This window comes from Callithrix jacchus, chromosome 9, assembly GCF_049354715.1.
Source record: "Callithrix jacchus isolate 240 chromosome 9, calJac240_pri, whole genome shotgun sequence".
NCBI classification, from domain to species: domain Eukaryota; kingdom Metazoa; phylum Chordata; class Mammalia; order Primates; family Cebidae; genus Callithrix; species Callithrix jacchus.
The window spans coordinates 29,425,473-29,443,805 of NC_133510.1; the positions used below are offsets into that span (position 1 = coordinate 29,425,473).

At 38.0% G+C, this 18,333-nt stretch overlaps 1 protein-coding gene across 7 annotated transcripts in view; it reads left to right on the plus strand.

The window, feature by feature from the left end:
• SCAF11 (SR-related CTD associated factor 11) overlaps window positions 1-11,784 on the plus strand; it is an 81,053-nt gene extending 69,269 nt beyond the window's left edge. For 5 of the 7 annotated variants that reach the window (XM_035255744.3, XM_035255745.3, XM_054238147.2 and 2 more), the window contains 5 exons: window positions 1,898-4,615; window positions 5,386-5,732; window positions 7,402-7,620; window positions 7,969-8,088; window positions 8,360-11,784. In XM_035255744.3, coding sequence (XP_035111635.3) covers window positions 1,898-4,615; window positions 5,386-5,732; window positions 7,402-7,620; window positions 7,969-8,088; window positions 8,360-8,506 — 3,551 coding nt within the window. In that variant the 3' untranslated portion in view covers window positions 8,507-11,784. The remainder of the gene's footprint in view (window positions 1-1,897; window positions 4,616-5,385; window positions 5,733-7,401; window positions 7,621-7,968; window positions 8,089-8,359) is intronic. The other 2 variants (XM_009003599.5, XM_035255746.3) reach the window with 2 other exon arrangements.
• The last annotated feature ends 6,549 nt before the right edge of the window (window positions 11,785-18,333 follow it).

The following is an 18,333-nucleotide window of genomic DNA, read 5'->3' on the forward strand; positions in this document are numbered from 1 at the left end:
AGGCTACAGTGAGCCGTGATTGCACCACTGCACTCTAGCCTTTGCAATACAACGAGAGCCTGTCTTAAAAAAAAAAACAACCTGGCTAGGCGTGGTGGCTCACATCTGTAATCCCAGTACTTTGGGAGGCTGAGGCGGATAGATCACAGGGTCAGGAGTTCAAGACCAGCCTGGCCAAGATGGTGAAACCCTGCCTCTACTGAAAACACAAAAAAATTAACCGGGTATAGTGGTGCACGCCTGTAGTACCAGCTACTTGGGAGGCTGAGGTTACAGTGAGCTGAGATTGCGCCAGTGTACTCCAGCCTGGGTGACAGAGTGAGACTACATCAAAAAAAAAAAAAAAAAACGCAAAACGTGGTGTAATGTAGTCATCTCCACATAAGCATTTGTCTGGTAGATTGCATATCACAGTGAAATGTGATCTCTTGCAGTGCTTGCATATTTTTCAAAGTGTTTAGTGCAATACTGTAAACCTAGAGTAACCTTGGGGACCCACATGAAGTGCCATTAGTGATGTAGGAAGTGCTCCCAAGAAGCACAGAAAAGTCATAGCATTACCAGAAGTTTTTTAATTCCTTGATAGGAACTTTAGATTGAGATCTATAGCTGCTGTTGCCTGCCATTTCAGACAGATCATTCATCTTGTAAACGAATGATATAAGCTTATGGTATTGGTAAATACAGAACTGTAATGTCTTTTGTAAATACCTTTTCTTTAGCTTATTTTAAGAATACAATATGTAACATATATAACGTTAAAAATACGTTAATTCACTGTTAATCAGTAAGGAGTCTGGTAAACATTTAAGTTTGGGGGAGTAAAAACTATGCCAATTTTGGCTGTGTCGGGGGTTAGTGCTCCTAATCCCTGTGTTGTTAAAAGTTCAACTATATTGTATTGTTGAAAATTGCAAGAGAGTGGGTATAAACTGTTCTCACTAAATTGTAACTATGCGAGGTGTAGTGCATTCATTAAGTAGCTAGATTTGGTCATTCCATAATGTTAATGTACTTCAAAGCATCATGTTGTACATAGTGAACACATAAGGTTTTATCTGTCAGTCAGTTTTAAAATTTAAAAATATTCCAACTAGAAACTCTATGCTACTGTTTTTAGAAATTACAACTTGGAGACTTTGAAAAACTGATTAGAAATCTCCTTTCTGTTTTGGGCTTTCCTGTCCAAACCATAGATCTTTAGAAGTAACATCTGTTAATTATTAATAAATAGTTTGAGTCTTTATTAATTCATGGATAACTTGACAGTTTTCTCTCACCTTTTGCCTAGATAATACCAGTTCATGGCCAGGTACAATAGCTCACGCCTGTATGCCCAGTACTTTGGGAGGCCAAGACAGGCAGATCACTTAAACTCAGGAGTTTGAGACCAGCTTGGGCAACATGGTGAAACCCTGTTCTATTAAGAATACAAAAATTACCTGGGCATCGTACTGCATGCCTGTGGTCCCAGCTATTCGGGAGGCTAAGGTGGGAGGATCACTTGAGCCTGGGAGGTTGAGGCCGCAGTGAGCCATGATCGATCACTCCAGTGATCACACCATTGCACTCTAGCCTAGGTGACAGAGTGAGACCCTGTCTCAAAAAAAAATCATTAAGCAGGTAGCAGTTGCAAGACCAAATATTATTTTCCTTTTTCCCCTATAAAATTGCCCACTTGAACCAAATCTAGTTGTTACTTATTTCAGTGTCATTGAGAAAGTTGATGAATGCCTCACACTACTCTGATGTTAGTAGCTGTGCATTTATTAATAGTTTTAGTTATAAGTATTTTGCTTCACTCTGCTGCAGTCTATTTTATGCTAAAATTAGCTAAAGCAAAATTACTGTTTCTTAAAACATATTTTTTACCTTTCTTTAAAAAAAATATTATTAGGTACTTCTTGCAAGGAATATACATTAGCACATACTCAAGAAGGGGAAGAAAAGAAGCAAACTTCTGGTACATCAAATACCAGAGGATCAAGACGAAAACCTGCAGTGACAACTCCTACAAGGAGGTCTACACGTAACACAAGAGCTGAAACAGTCAGTCAGTCTCAGAGATCCCCAATATCAAATAATTCTGGGTGCGATGCCCCAGGTAACAGTAATCCATCTTTAAGTGTTCCCTCTTCAGCTGAGTCAGAAAAGCAAACAAGACAGCCTCCAAAACGGAAGTCTGTAAGAAGAGGAAGAAAACCAGCTTTATTGAAAAAGAAACTTCGGAGCTCTGTAGCTGCCCCTGAAAAATCATCTTCCAATGATTCAGTAGATGAAGAAACAGCAGAATCTGACACATCACCTGTGTTAGAAAAAGAGCACCAATCAGATGTAGACAGTAGTAATATTTGTACTGTGCAGACACATGTAGAAAACCAGTCTGCTAACTCTTTGAAAAGTTGCAATGAGCAAATAGAAGAAAGTGAGGAACAGACTGCAAATCATGATACAGAGGAAAGAGTAGAATCTTCATCTTCTGAGTCTTGTGTTCAAGATCTTCCTGTGCTAGTTGGTGAGGAAGGCAAAGTTCAAAAACTTGAGAATACAGGTATAGAGGCTAAAGTTTTGTGTATGGAAAATGAGATTTCTAAAAATGTTTTTGAAAAAGGAAGTGATCCATTGGAAAAGGAAGACCAGATATCTGGATTTTCAGAATCAGAGGTAAAGGCAGATGTATGTACAGTTCATCTTCCAAGTGATTTTCCTACATGTTTAACATCTGAAAGCAAAGTACACCAACCTGTATCTAGTCCTCTAAGTGAGTTATCTGAGAATGTAGAGTCAGTGGTTAATGAAGAAAAAATGACAGAGAGTTCCATAGTAGAAATTACTGAACATAAAGATTCTACACTAAAAACAGAGGAACTTATAGACAGCCCCAAGTTAGAAGCTTCTGAGGACGAAATTATACAAACAGTGGGTGGAAGATCTATTACGAGCCCAGAGGTTCAATTGCTTGAGCATGTTGAAACTGAAGACGCAGAAATAATTGCAACATGTGATACATCTGGGAATGAAGATTTCAATAATATTCAAGACTCTGAAAATAATTTATTAAAAAATAATCTTTTGAACACCAAACTGGAAAAATCTTTAGAAGAAAAGAATGAATCACTCATCGAACATCCCAGATCTACAGAGTTGCCTAAAACACACATTGATCAGATTCAGAAGCATTTTAATGAGGACAACAATGAAATGATACCTATGGAGTGTGATTCATTTTGCGGTGACCAAAATGAATCTGAAGCTGAACCATCTGTAAGTACTGATCTTAAACAAATAAATGAAAATTCTGTGATAGACAGTTCTGAAAATAATATGTCATCTTCAGATCTTGCAGATGAAAAGGTTGAAACTATATCTCAACCATCTGAAAGCCCAATAGATACTATAGACAAAGCCAAAAAGCCTCGTACTCGAAGATCTAGATTTCATTCTCCATCTACAACTTGGTCTCCCAACAAAGACACTCCACAAGAAAAGAAGCGGCCCCAGTCTCCATCTCCCAGAAGAGAAACTAGGAAAGAAAGCAAGAAGTCTCAGTCGCCATCTCCTAAGAATGAGTCTGCCAGAGGCCGGAAAAAATCCCGTTCTCAGTCCCCAAACAAGGATATTGCAAGAGAAAGGAGACAATCTCAGTCTCAGTCTCCAAAAAGGGATAATATTAAGGAAAGCAGAAGATCTGAATCACTGTCCCCAAGAAGAGATACTTTGAGAGAGAACAAAAGATCTCAACCAAGAGAGAAAGATTCCTCCCCAGGAGAAAAATCCAGGTCTCAGAGCAGAGAAAGAGAAAGTGATAGAGATGGGCAGAGGAGAGAGAGAGAAAAGAGAACCAGAAAGTGGTCTAGGTCCAGATCTCATTCTAGGTCCCCCTCAAGATGTAGAACAAAAAGTAAGAGTTCATCATTTGGTAGAAATGACAGAGATAGTTACGCTCCCCGCTGGAAGGGAAGATGGGCAAATGATGGTTGGAGATGTCCACGAGGAAATGATCGGTACAGAAAGAATGACCCAGAGAAACAGAATGAAAATACAAGAAAAGAAAAAAATGACATCCACCTAGATGCTGATGATCCAAATTCTGCTGACAAACATAGGAATGACTGTCCCAGTTGGGTAACAGAAAAAATAAACTCTGGGCCTGATCCAAGAACCAGAAATCCAGAAAAGTTGAAAGAGTCTCATTGGGAAGAAAAAAGAAATGAAAATTCAGGAAATTCTTGGAATAAAAACTTTGGTTCTGGTTGGGTTTCTAACCATGGTAGAGGCAGAGGCAACCGTGGCAGAGGCACTTACAGAAATAGTTTTGCCTATACAGATCAGAATGAAAATAGGTGGCAAAATCGAAAGCCCCTCTCAGGGAATTCAAACAGTCCGGGGAGTGAATCTTTCAAGTTTGTGGAACAGCAGTCCTATAAGCGGAAAAGTGAACAAGAGTTCTCATTTGATACACCAGCAGATAGATCTGGGTGGACATCTGCATCTAGCTGGGCTGTGAGAAAGACTTTGCCAGCAGATGTACAAAACTACTACTCACGACGAGGCAGAAATTCTTCAGGTCCACAGTCTGGATGGATGAGACAAGAGGAGGAAACATCTGGACAGGGTAATGTATTCTTTTTTGTTTATTGATAGTTTTATTTGAAAAATTATAAATTTAATATGTTTTTGTATGAGTTGAAATGATCCTTGTTTATAGTTTTTATAATGTTAAGCTGAACCCTAGTTGTTTACAAGTCACTTTGCATTATATAAATATATATACATGTACATTTATCTACATCAGTGTATTTTTAACCCTACCTCTGCTTTAAACGTTGCCAAAGACTTAAATATTTTCAGCATTGTTTGCTACAATAGAAGAGTTTGGGATATTCCTATGCAGGATTCAACAACTAATTTGTTTTATTTCAGATATGTACACTTTTAACTTTTGTGATCATTGTTCTTATACAAATAAAATAAGCCATTGTTTTAATAATAAAGATTTATCTTTTCTTGTTTTTTTCTTGCTAAGAACATTGCAAGAAAAAGGCTCTTGAAGACATAAAAATTGAATAATCTTACTTGTAATTTAGTAACTAAGTTTTATGTGATTTTTTTAACTAGTCAATTTCTTGAGCTACTGATTGTTGATACATGTTTTTGCATAAACTTATTCTTAAAAATATTTTCAGTTGAATGTTTTCTTTCATTTAGAAAATCAGTCCACATTATTTAGAAATGACAGGACTAAATTAAACAACTGGAGATTGGTATTGGTGTATTGAGCCTATTAATTGCTGTTTTATTTTGGTGTAACCAGTGGTTCTTTGTTTCTCTGTGTAAAGAGATTTGTAACATGAGTTTTTTCACAAGCTTTTTTTCTTTTGATAGATTCTAGCCTAAAAGACCAAACAAACCAGCAAGTTGATGGTTCTCAGCTACCTATAAATATGATGCAACCACAAATGAATGTAATGCAGCAACAAATGAATGCACAACACCAGCCTATGAATATCTTCCCATATCCAGTGGGTGTTCATGCTCCTTTGATGAACATCCAACGCAATCCATTTAACATTCATCCTCAGCTACCCTTGCATCTCCACACAGGAGTGCCCCTCATGCAGGTAGCCGCTCCTACCAGTGTATCTCAGGGACTACCACCACCGCCACCCCCTCCCCCACCATCCCAACAAGTCAACTACATTGCTTCACAACCAGATGGAAAGCAGTTGCAGGTATGTTTTTAGCAACTCAAGTTTAATCAATATAGCCATTGTAAACATTTAGCTGTTCAGGACAGATGTCCAAAAAAAGGCATCCTGGCCTCCAAAAACAATTGTTTATTTGATTTTAGTTATGGTAAACCTTCATAATCCCTCTTTCACTGTCCTCAAAGCACTCCAACTCCCAAATTAGAAAATCAATTGAATACATATTACCAAATCCAGGCTACATATCTGCTGTTATTTATATCTGAACAGGATTTTTTTTTTCACATTGAGTAAGCCAAATTAGAATCAAGTGGTGGGTGCTTTACATCTTTCCCATTTTGCATTGTTTAAGGGGTACATGGGGCAGTGGGAACTAGTGATTAAGTACTGTGATGAAGCTTTTATTGTCTTGTTTGGACAAACACTAGATAAAGCTGTTCATTATCCATTACCATCTGTGTTTCATTTTCATGAATTTATCATGCTAAAAAGAAAGGAGAAGTGCCTGTATGAACCATAGAAAATTTGAATAATTTGCAAACATTGTATTGCTTATAATTTTATGTCTGCCTTTCCAAAATTTTAGAACCCTAGGCCAGGAACAGTGACTCACACCTGTTATCCCAGCACTTTGGGAGACCAAGTTGGGCGGATCATTTGAGGTCAGGAGTTCATGACCAGCCTGGCCAACATGGCAAATTCTCGTCTTTACTAAAAATACAAAAATTAGCCGGGCCTGGTGGTGCATGCCTGTAATCCCAGCTGCTCGGGAGGCTGAGGCAGGAGAACCACTTGAACCCAGGAGCAGAGGTTGCAGTGAGCTGAGAGCACCATTGCATTCCAGTCTGGGCAACAAGAGTGAAACTCTGCCTCAAAAAAAAAAATTAGAATCCTGACAGTAAAACAGATTTGAAGAATGGGGAAATTGGATTTTAGTATTTGGGATCTTAATCTTTTTCTCCTATCAATTTACTGCAAGCCATTTGACTTTACTACCTCATTTTTTCCAATCTTTAAAGTGGGGGTACTTATTTTCATTAATATTCCTAAAGATTCTTGCAGGAAAGATAAAATTCTTTTTGTTTTGTATTGTATTGTATTGTACTGTATTGTACTGGTTTTGAGACAGAGTCTCACTCTGTTGCTGGAGTACAGTGGCCTGATCTTGGCTCAGTGTAACCTGTGCCTCCCAGTTTCAAGTGATTCTCCCCAGCCTCCCAAGTAGCTGGGATTACAGGCATGCATCACCATGCCTGGCTAATTTTTGTATTTTTAGTAGAGACTGGGTTTTACCATGTTTACCAGGCTGGTCCTGAACTCCTGACCTCAGGTGTTCCACCTGCCTTGGCCTCCCAAAGTTCTGGGATTACAGGCGTAAGCCACCATGCCCAGCTGATATGATTCTTTACATACTGTTCTCCTTCTCCTTCTTTTTAGTGTTGCTGTCAGAATGTTATGATACATATATATAAAATTTTAAAGTCATATTGACATATCTAAAAAAGCCCTGTTTAAGAATGTTACTCAGTTTTCTTTAAAGAACCCTTTAGATATAAATGACCTGAAATATGCATTTTTTCTTAGTCCTAAGGTTGGTTCACTTTGTGTTTTTTAATGTTATTTCTAATATATCACTAAAAGACATCCATCAAGTACAAGTAATTCATTAACTGATGATAACTCTTTAAAACAGGGTATTCCTAGTTCTTCTCATGTAAGTAATAACATGAGTACACCAGTTTTGCCTGCTCCGACAGCAGCCCCAGGAAATACGGGAATGGTTCAGGGACCAAGTTCTGGTAATGCTTCGTCATCAAGTCACAGCAAAGCCTCTAATGCTGCTGTAAAATTGGCGGAAAGCAAAGTAAGTGTTACAGTGGAAGCCAGCGCAGATAGCTCGAAGACAGACAAGGCAAGTTCAAGGTTGAGAGCAACCTCCATAATTCTGTATATGATAAAGGTGAAAATATATCAGCTTTTTATTGTATGAGTGGTGAAAGGAATTTCTTATTGGCAGTCTGAATGCCAGTATTATTTGAAGGATTCTGTCTAGATGTGTTGATGTCCAGTAGCTTACTGGTAATATTTTATAATTGTTTTCAGAAATGTTTGATATGTTTTAGTAAATAATCTGTTTTATATTTGTCACATTAATAGTTGGAGAGTTTCTTATTGTAAATGTCAAGTATTTCAGTTTCTTATTTGGAATTCTGTGAGACTATATGATTTGTAAATAACAAATTATACATTTTCTTATCAGAAATTGCAGATTCAAGAAAAAGCAGCACAAGAGGTAAAATTGGCCATTAAGCCATTTTACCAAAATAAAGATATCACCAAGGAAGAATATAAAGAAATAGTACGGAAAGCAGTAGATAAAGTAAGTTATGGCTTTAGTGAAATGTATGCGTATTGTTTTGAACCACCTCTGTTTTAATATATGAATGCTGAAGTTTAATTAAAATAATAAAAGCTAGCTCCTACTAATTCTTATCTGCCTTTTGCCTTTTGAATAGTTTGTATACGATAATGAAACATGAAAATAAGTCTGCTTATCTCTTTGGGGTTGTTTTTCACAAAGCTTTCTATTTTGGCTTTAATCCTTTAAGCATGAAAAAAGTTTACCGCTCCCCCCCACCTTTTTTTCTTAGGTTTGTCATAGTAAGAGTGGAGAAGTAAATTCTACTAAAGTGGCAAATCTGGTTAAAGCCTATGTAGACAAATACAAATATTCACGGAAGGGGAGCCAAAAGAAAACTGTGGAAGAACCTGTGTCTACTGAAAAAAACATAGGCTGAAATGGGGAAAGCTGTAAAGAACATTATCAGGATATCTGCAAAGTGCAATTTCAACATGTACCATTAAATGAAAATCATGCATAACTGTGATTGAAATTTGGTTTTGATAAAATTATTTTTTTAACATAGGATATGATGTTTTGTTCTAAATAAATCTAGTTCTGCACTGCAACTTCTGTATCCTTCCTTCCCCTCCAACCTCCCCGACAAAATTCAAGGGAAAGTAAAGGGTTAAAAGGAATGTGCATCTTTACTAGAACTGTGTTATAGTGTGGATACTGGAAGATGTATCGCTTTCTGAGTAGAGCAGTGGAGTGCATAAATTAGAAACTGCTAAGTGCACTGGTTTAGAAGAGATTATATATAATGCATTTATTCTGTCAGGTTAAAATATAAAGTGTGATCTTTATGATTTTTCCCGCTAATTATAGAAAGTTAAATAATGTATTACGATGAAAAATATTTCTAATATTAAATAGAACATATCAATTGCAGGGTTCCTAATGTGTATTTTTAAAGCACATATCTGAATAAATCACTTAGATAGAAAAAAAATTATCACAAGTGAAATTTAGTGCTCAAAACGTTCAGACACTCTTCACCTATTGTATGACCAAATAAAGGTTATGCTGCTTGTTTTTCTTTTGTGCCTTTTTTTAACCCCCTAATTGAGGTAAGCAATTTGACTTACTAGATACAACTTTGGCAAGTCTTTGTTAGAAGACTTTGAGGAAAAAGATTTGGAAAAAGTGTTGACTTTCAGCCGGGCATGATAGCTCACGCCTGTAATCCCAGCACTTTGGGAGGCCTAGGCGGATGGATCACCTGAGGTCAGGAGATCAAGAGCAGCCTGGTCAACATGGCGAAACCCCGTCTCTACTAAAAATACAAAAATTAGCTAGGTGTGGTGGTGCACACCTGTAATCCCAGCTACTTGGGAGGCTGAGGCAGGAGAATCGCTTGAACCCAGGAGGCAGAGGTTGCAGTGAGCAGAGACCACACCAGTGCACTCTAGCCTGGGCAACAGGAGCAGAAAAAAGTGTTGATTTTGTAGAAATTATGTTCTTTCATCTTATCTTCTACCCATCACAAATGATAAATTGCTTGTGCCAATTCGAGAATTGCTGTTAATTGTTGCCCCCCTTCCTTGGGACTAAGAATTATAAGACTCACGGCATTGGCGTCAAGTTGTTTTTAATCACTGATGAAATTATTTTCACACTTGAAAATCCCCAGATGCTTTACAATGGATGTAATCTTAATTTGATGACCATATGGTAGCCAGTAGCCATGTTGCAAAATTCTAGACAGTAAAACCTGTGTGTTAGAAAGGGAGGGGAAAATTAAATAATGGAGACTCCATTATTTAATTTGGATAATGAAGTTCCTTCTTTCAGGGACTAAGGATTTGGGTTTTGTTTGTTTGTTTGTTTTTAATAAGTACTAGAATATGTCAGGTTTTCTAAAAGGTAAGTTTAAAATGTTTATCATGCCATTATTTTAACTGGCATCTTGAAAGAACAGAGTTTTCTCCATGATAAACTCTGATTCCAGTAAAAATTTTTAATACCTACCAAGTAACTGGAAAACTCTTCAGATAGTTGTTAATGGATCCAAGGAGATACATGCCTCAGTGAGATACACTGACCCTTTTACTAGCTAAACTCTAGCCAGAGCAATACTCTAGAGCTGTGCTTTTCTAAAGTAAAGATTATTTGTTTGTCAATTTTATGTGCATAATACGTTTCCTGGTGCTAGCTTTGATAGGCATAATATTTTTAAATGTTCGCCCCGTTATGATTGTGCTAGTTCCTAAGCTTTGTTATGAGCGTAATCATAAAAATATTTCTAAGTAGTTTTCGATCTTCATTCTACATTTCTGGGCATTTGTAATAAGATATTCTACTGGCATAAGTATTTTTAAAGTTTGTGTTTGGATTATGATAGAGAAGTTTCAAGCCTATTTCTTCTAATAAAATATTAAGACAGTGTTTCGGAATATGAAGGCACACCTCCTTAGTTGTTTTAGTTCAGAACTCTAGAAACAATTTTGTAGACTTTGAAACTATTTTAAGGCTAGTTCATACTTTAAAATTTTTAAGCAAATTGCTGTGCCTAAGCTGATTAATCACACAATCCGTACTTTTCCTGCATTTTCTTTCAAGTGACATTTGAGATTTTGGTGACATTTTAAAATGTGCATTATACCATTTAGCTTTTGCGAACAAGTATGAAAGTTGTGGAGAAAAACAAGTGTTGTGGTCAAGAGTTGGAGTCTCATATGTCATTTTTTGTTGCTGTTGTTGAGATGGAGTCTCACTCTGTTGCCAGGCTGGAGTGCAGTGGTGCCATCTTCTTGGCTCACTGCAACCTCTGCCTCCCGGATTCGAGCAATTCTCCTGCCTCAGGCTCCCGAGTAGCTGGAATTACAGGCGCCTGCCACCATGTCTGGCAAATTTTTGTATTTTTAGTAGAGATGGGGGAATTTCACCATATTGGCCAGGTTGGTCTCAAACTCCTGACCTTGTGATCTGCCCGACTTGGCCTCCCAAAGTGCTGGGATTACAGATGTGAGTCACCATAACTGGCCGATTTGAAGTCTCATGTATCTTTAGTAGCACTCCCATGAATTATTGCCATGAAAATAACAAATGTGTGTTTCATATCTGATTGGGGCACTGGTTAGACTGCATTAATAGCTATAGAAGAGTGTTACTTCATTAGAATTCAAACTTAAAATTTTGAAATGTTTAAGAATGTATTAGAAAATGCATGCTTTATGTTGAAAAAATATATTGCTTTAACATTCCTCATTCTTGAGTTCTTTGAGAAATTTGTTAATTTTGCATGTGCACAAACTTAATTAGGAATATTTTGTGTGATTACATTTCCTCTTGTTATTTTTAAAGGTTCAGTACTAACTTGATCTTTGAAACCTTGGTCACTTTAACTTACTATCATATTGACCGATGTTTTACAGAAATGCCTAGAATTTTGAGACTAATAGTAGTTATCCATTAACATTCCAAAAGTTTTGTGCTTTTTAAAATTTGTTTTGGTAATTACCACATTTTTTCTCTTAGCGTCCTTTAAGTGGCCACAGTGTATACTGCTTAAATGTTCCATCCAAAAGATGTACTTCAGAAGCACAGTGGTTGCCCTAGGGTCTATGATATATTGTCTGTATTACGAAGATGGAGTGCTGTCTACTGAAATTATACTCTTAAATAAATATGTAGTGTGTAATATTTTCTAATAAATTCTTTTGATAAACAAAATGATGTCTTTAACATTTTATTATTAAGTTTCCTGGGAAATGGTAACTTTTCATTATAATCCCTTATGAACGTGTTCAATTATTACTTGGATTTGTACCAAAGTCACTAGCATCATCATTATATAATATCCAAGCTCTAAAGCAAGCTTAGAGTTAGCTATAAGCATATACTTTAATAGCATTTTCCCTTAATTACATGATTATTGTAAGAAATTAGAAAAACTTTACCAAATGAAATGTGTAAAAGAAGAGACCGAAAAAAGGAGAAAAATCACCTGTACTCCTACTAAAGGTAACAACTAATACCAAGCAAACTCTACATAACTATGTTGTAACCTTTCATTTCCACTTGATGTAGTGAGAGTTTTCCATTTTAATAAAAATTACAGCATGATTTATACTGGCTGTGTAGTATTCATTTTTTCCTTCTCTTTTTGAGATAGAGTGTTGCTCTTTCACCCAGGCTGGAATGCAGTGGTGCCATCTCAGCTCACTGCACCTTCCACCTCCTGGGTTCAAGCAATTCTCTTGCCTCGGCCTCTTGACAGGCACCCACCACCATGCCTGGCTAAGTTTTATATTTTTAATAGAGACAGGGTTTTACCACGTTGGCCAGTTTACTGGAAACCTGGAGGGGAGGGGTGGTTAAGATAATCTATGGTTCATTCAGATGAAGGTATTTAACAGCTACTTTAAATATTTCCGAGGGAGCGCGAGAAATGGAAGAATGTACTCCTTTAAGTGGAGGAAAAAAATAGGATACAAATTATATACGATTATCCTTTCTTTCTTTATTTTTTTTTTGAGACGGAGTTTCGCTCTTGTTACCCAGGCTGGAATGCAATGGCACGATCTCGGCTCACCGCAACCTCCGCCTCCTGGGTTCAGGCAATTCTCCTGCCTCAGCCTCCCGAGTAGCTGGGATTACAGGCACGCACCACCATGCCCAGCTAATTTTTTGTATTTTTAGTAGAGACGGGGTTTCACCATGTTGACCAGGATGGTCTCGATCTCTTGACCTCGTGATCCACCCGCCTCGGCCTCCCAAAGTGCTGGGATTACAGGCGTGATACCCTAACTTGCTTTAAAAACTTAAAGGCAAAAAAAAAAAAAAAAACCATATTGTTAATAGAAGCTGTTTCTGGGTAACAGAATTTTTCCCCTGTATGCTTTTGTCTTCCGAATTTCATACAGTGAATAAAAATTGCATGATCAGAAAAACTATCTTTTCAAAATTGCAGGCCTCACTGCTTGTGGTGTGAGGGTGAGAGATGGGGTGAAGGCTTTGCTTTAGGCTGGAGAGCTGAAAGTTTCCTACACTGTAACTGGTCTGTTCTCAGATGCTTGAACATCTGGCTGTGATGGGCAAGTGTCTGGTGACTCCTCAACACTCAGCTCTTCAAGGAGGAGCTTAACTTCATTGGCAACTTATGAGTCCTAGTCTGTAAGTAGTCAGCACCCACTGGCTTTGTGGACTATGAAACGCTTTAGTCATGAAGAAGTGGACTTCTCAAACTATAACTAGCTTGAGCATACTCCCCATCAATCCTGTGAGTACTACCCAAGATAATCCATTTCTGGTGATTAGTAGGGATGTCTGGGCTTTAAAGCTCATAGAGGGCCGTTTTGTGACTGCATATGCTATCTCTGAACCTGAATTGCCTATAGAAAGAGGTGCTGCCTATCTACCTTGCAAGTTACTGAAGGTGGAAATAATAAATGGAAAGGTCGAAATTTCCTCCACATTTACTTGGGAGAATTCTTGTCTATATAACCAGAATTGCTTTTCTCACTGCTTTCATCCCTGTTGGACAATGATAGAAATGAAACAACTTGTCCATTGGTTTGCAATCTAGCTGCATATTTAGGGTTATATGGAGAGTTTTTAGAAAAGGCTATGGACAAGTACAGGCCCACCCCAGACCAATTATATCTGTCTCTGGGGATGGGATATTTTAAAATCTCCCAGGTGGAGTCGAATGTGCAGCCAGGAAACAAACCATTATGTAACGTTTTTAGATCCCCTGCAGATCACAGCTGTTCTGTTAGAGTACATAATTAACTGGATCACAGCTCGTTCTCTTTGAGACAGGGTCTTATTCTCTCAGGCTGGAGTGCAGTGGCATGATCACAGCTCACTGTAGGCTTAACTTTGTGGGCTCAAGTGATTTTCCCACCTCAGACCCCCAAATAGCTGGGACTACAGGTGTGTGCCATCATGCTAATTTTTGTATTTTTTTTTTGTAGAAACGAGGTTTCACCATATTGCCCAGGCTGGTCTCAAACTCCTGGGCTCAAGCAATTAATTCACCTGACTCAGCCTCCTAAAATGCTGGGATTACAGGCATGAGCCACACTATGCCTGGCCAGAACACAGCTTATTTGAAAACCATTTGGATTCTCTCCCTGTCCCAGAAACATCAACGGCACCTGATAGTTTGTACACAAACACACCTCTTTTTAACGGTGTGTTCAAATTTGAATCTACCACATTATTTGGAATTTTGAGCCCACTAAGCACTAGGAACATGGCAAAACGGCACCTTTATAGACAAGATGTCAAACATTTCCAGGGTGTTCACACAGTACCAGTTCGTGGTACAATCAACGTCTTGTAGGAACCCACCTGTTGGTAAGTTTAGGCTGAGTATGATTAATTTAACAAGATTTTTATTTACACACTTGCCTAATGGAGTTACAGCTTCTAAAATTATCACTGTAGTACTGCTTTTTCAAATAATTTCCAGAAATATTTTTCTTATACACTTTCATACCTAATAGCAGGTTATCCGTAGTGCTAGCTAAGTACAGTTAACCTTGATTACCAGCAACAGCAGTGACTAACGCCGAGTGCTTATTACTGGCTTTGTGCCAAGAACTTTATTTTTATTAACTACTTTCATTTTCCAAACAACCTTGAAAGGTAGGTCCCATTAACTTTATTTTAGAATGGAAAAAAAATGCTCTCAGCCATCTGATACCATTCCTCTCAGCTCATGACGTGGTCTGCCCAGCAATATTTCCTTTGTGAAGTATCCAGGTCCTAACACTGACCCTCCAACCTACCTAACAGTTTGGGCACTAGAAATAACATCCGTATATTTCTGTTTTCATTGCCCTGCTCCAAAGTTTGTGAAGTCCTCATAATCACTCATTTAGTCAAATATTAGAACTATAATAAACGAAGTGGCCACCCTATTTAGTCTTCCAGATCATCCTGCAGACTTCTAAAATTAATCATCTAATTCAACCAATATCATGTACTTGTGATGAGCCATGTAATTCCTATATGCCATATTGCCAACAAACTTTACAGCAGAACTCCAAATAGAATCTTAAACAATTAAAAAGGAATGAGTCTGCTCAGGCCGAACCTGAGGACTGCACACCTGCTCAGCCATCTTCTTGTGTATGGCTCTCAATCTGACTTCCTTTGAGGCACCTCTGGTTAGTCCCATTCACCCTCGGAACCTAATTTGGACCTAATTTGTACTTACCATTTGCACACTCCCAGACTGCTCTGTGGAACTATCTTACTAGATAATATGGACAATTCCACTCCTAAGGTAATGTCCACCAGAAACACATGCCCCAGTGCATCAAGAGATGAGAGTAGGATGTTTATAGCACCATATGTTGCCCCAAATAAAAAACAATCTAAACCCCATCAGTGTCGGGAATATTCAGAAATAAAAATAAGGGAACCATTGCTACATCCAACAATATACATGAATCTCACAACCAAGGTGAGGGAAAGATGATAGACACAAAATAGAATTCAATACTGTATTTCTGTAATAGTTCAAAAATTGACAGAACTAAATTATAGTGTTCAGTTACCTATACTTAGAGTAAAAGTAAAAAACCACTGCACTCCAGCCTGGGCAACAGAGCGAGATTGTTTAAAAAAAAAATAGGGAGAGATCCAAGATGGCCGACCACTAGCTGCTCAGGCTTGTAGCTCCCAGTGAAAGCGCAGAGAACGATAGGATGCCACACTTTCAGATGAATTTTTGTTGCTCATGGACCAGGACATTCCCAGTGGAGGAGCCCCACGGGTCGCCAGCGTGACTCTTGCAGCCAGTGCTGCGGTTTTGCCAGTGCCCTGCTGCAGCGGTTCTTGGTGCAGAGTAAACAGGACTGGTTCCGCTTTTTGCTGACGTTTGGAGCTGATTGAAGAAGGGATTCAGGAGGGAAGCCAGTTGGGAGACTCCTGGACAGAAAAGCACCAAGAATCTTGACACTGCTGTTTTAGCTGGCGCAGTGGGTTGCTCAGATTTCGGCCCTGGGAATTAACAAATTGGACGTCCACTAAGAGACCTAATTTGAAAGTTGGTAATTATAAAGAGACAGCTGGATAAATTTATAACAATGGGAAGAAACCAGCATAAAAAGGCTGAGGATACTCAAAATCAGAATGCCTCTCCCTCTACAGAGGCTCACAGTTCCTCATCAACAGGGGAACAAGGCCTGATGGAGAACGAGTGCATTCCATTAACAGAATCAGGCTTCAGAAGGTGGATAATAAGAAACTTCTGTGTGTTAAAAGAACATGTTCTAGCCCAATGTAAAGAAACTAAGAACTCTGAAAAAAGATTTGATGAAATCCTAACAAGAATAGACAATTTAGAGAGGAATATAAGTGAATTAATGGAACTGAAGAATACTATACAAGAACTCCTAGAAGTATGTACAGGTTTTAACACTCGAATTGATCAAGCAGAAGAAAGGATATCAGAGGTCGAAGACCAACTTAATGAAATGAAACGAGAAGACAAGATTAGAAAAGAAAAAGTAAAAAGGAATGAGCAAAGTCTCCAAGAAATAGGGGACTATGTGAAAAGACCTAATTTACATTTGATAGGTGTACCTGAATTCGACGGAGCAAATGAATCCAAGCTGGAAAATATTCTTCAGGATATTATTCAGGAAAACTTTCCTAACCTAGTAAGGTGGGACAATACTCATCTCCAGGTAATACAGAGAACACCACAAAGATATTCCTCAAGTAGAGCAGCCCCAAGACACATAATTGTTAGATTCACCAGGGTTGAAATAAAGGAGAAAATTCTAAGGGCAGCTAAAGAGAAAGGTCAGGTTACCCATAAAGGGAAGCGTATCAGACTTACAGCAGATCTCTCAGCAGGAACCCTACAAGCTAGAAGAGAGTGGGGGTTAATATTCAATATCCTCAAAGAAAAGAATTTTCAACCCAGAATCTCATATCCAGCCAAACCAAGCTTTATAAATGAAGGAAAAATAAAAATTTTCATGAACAAGCAAGTACTCAGAGATTTCATCACCACCAGGCCTGCTTTACAAGAGCTTCTAAAAGAAGCACTACACACAGGGACAACCAGTATCAGTCATCCCAAAAACTTACCAAAAGATAAAGAGTATCTCCATAATGAAATATTTATATCAACTAATGGGCAAAATAGCCAGCCAGCACTAAATGACAATATCAAATTTACAAATATCAATATTAATCCTGAATTTAAATGGATTAAATGCCCCAAAGACACAGAAACGCAAACTGAATAAAAAGTCAAAACACATTGGCACTCTGTATCCAGATCCGTCTCACGAGCAAGGACACACAAAGACTCAAAACAAAAGGTTGGAGGAAGACTCGTCAAATGGAGAGGAAAGAGAAACAAAACAAACAAAAAAAAACAGGAGTCATAACTTTCGTCTCTGACAAAATAGACTACAAGTAACCAAGACTAAAAGAAACAAAGAAGGACATTACATAATGATAAAAAGATCAATGCAACAATAGGAGTCAATGATCATAAATATAAATGTACCCAATATAGGGGCACCCAGATATATAAGACAAGTTTTCAATTACTTATAAAGAGACTTGGACTCCCACACTAATAGCGGGAGACTTTGACACCACATTGTTAATATTCGACGGATCAACAAGATAGAAAATTAACAGAGACATTTATCATTTGAACTCAGACCTGGAACAAGTAAACTCAGTGAATATGTATAGAATTCTTCACCCCAGGTCCACAGAACATACATTTTTTTTAGTATCACATTACACCTATTTTGAAAGTGACCACATAAATGGAAGCAAATCACTCTTCAGCACTTGCACAGCATTTTACAGATTTAAACGAAATATTGGTTGGCTGTTTGTTTGTTATTTGCTTTCCTTATTCCTTCCTGTCTTCGCTGTTAAGCAAAATCATCAGCATAAAAGAGGTTTTTAATACCTATTTCTAGATTGCATTCCAGCCTGGGCAATAGAGCAAGAGTCCTGTTCTCTCTCCCCCATTTCTCTCTTTCTTTCTTAAAATAAATAAATAAAAACAAAAAACCGTGATTTTCCCATCTCAGACCCCCAAATAGCTGGGACTATAGGCATGTGCCATCATGCTAGAAGGCATTGCCTTGAAAGAAGCAATTACCTTGAAAATTCAGATAGTGGTTACTGATAGGGGTTTACAGCTTTGATTGAGGTGGGATATGAGAGGTTTCTGGGGGTACTATTAAGGTCTTTTCTTGATCTGGGCAATGGGGATATAGGATTTGC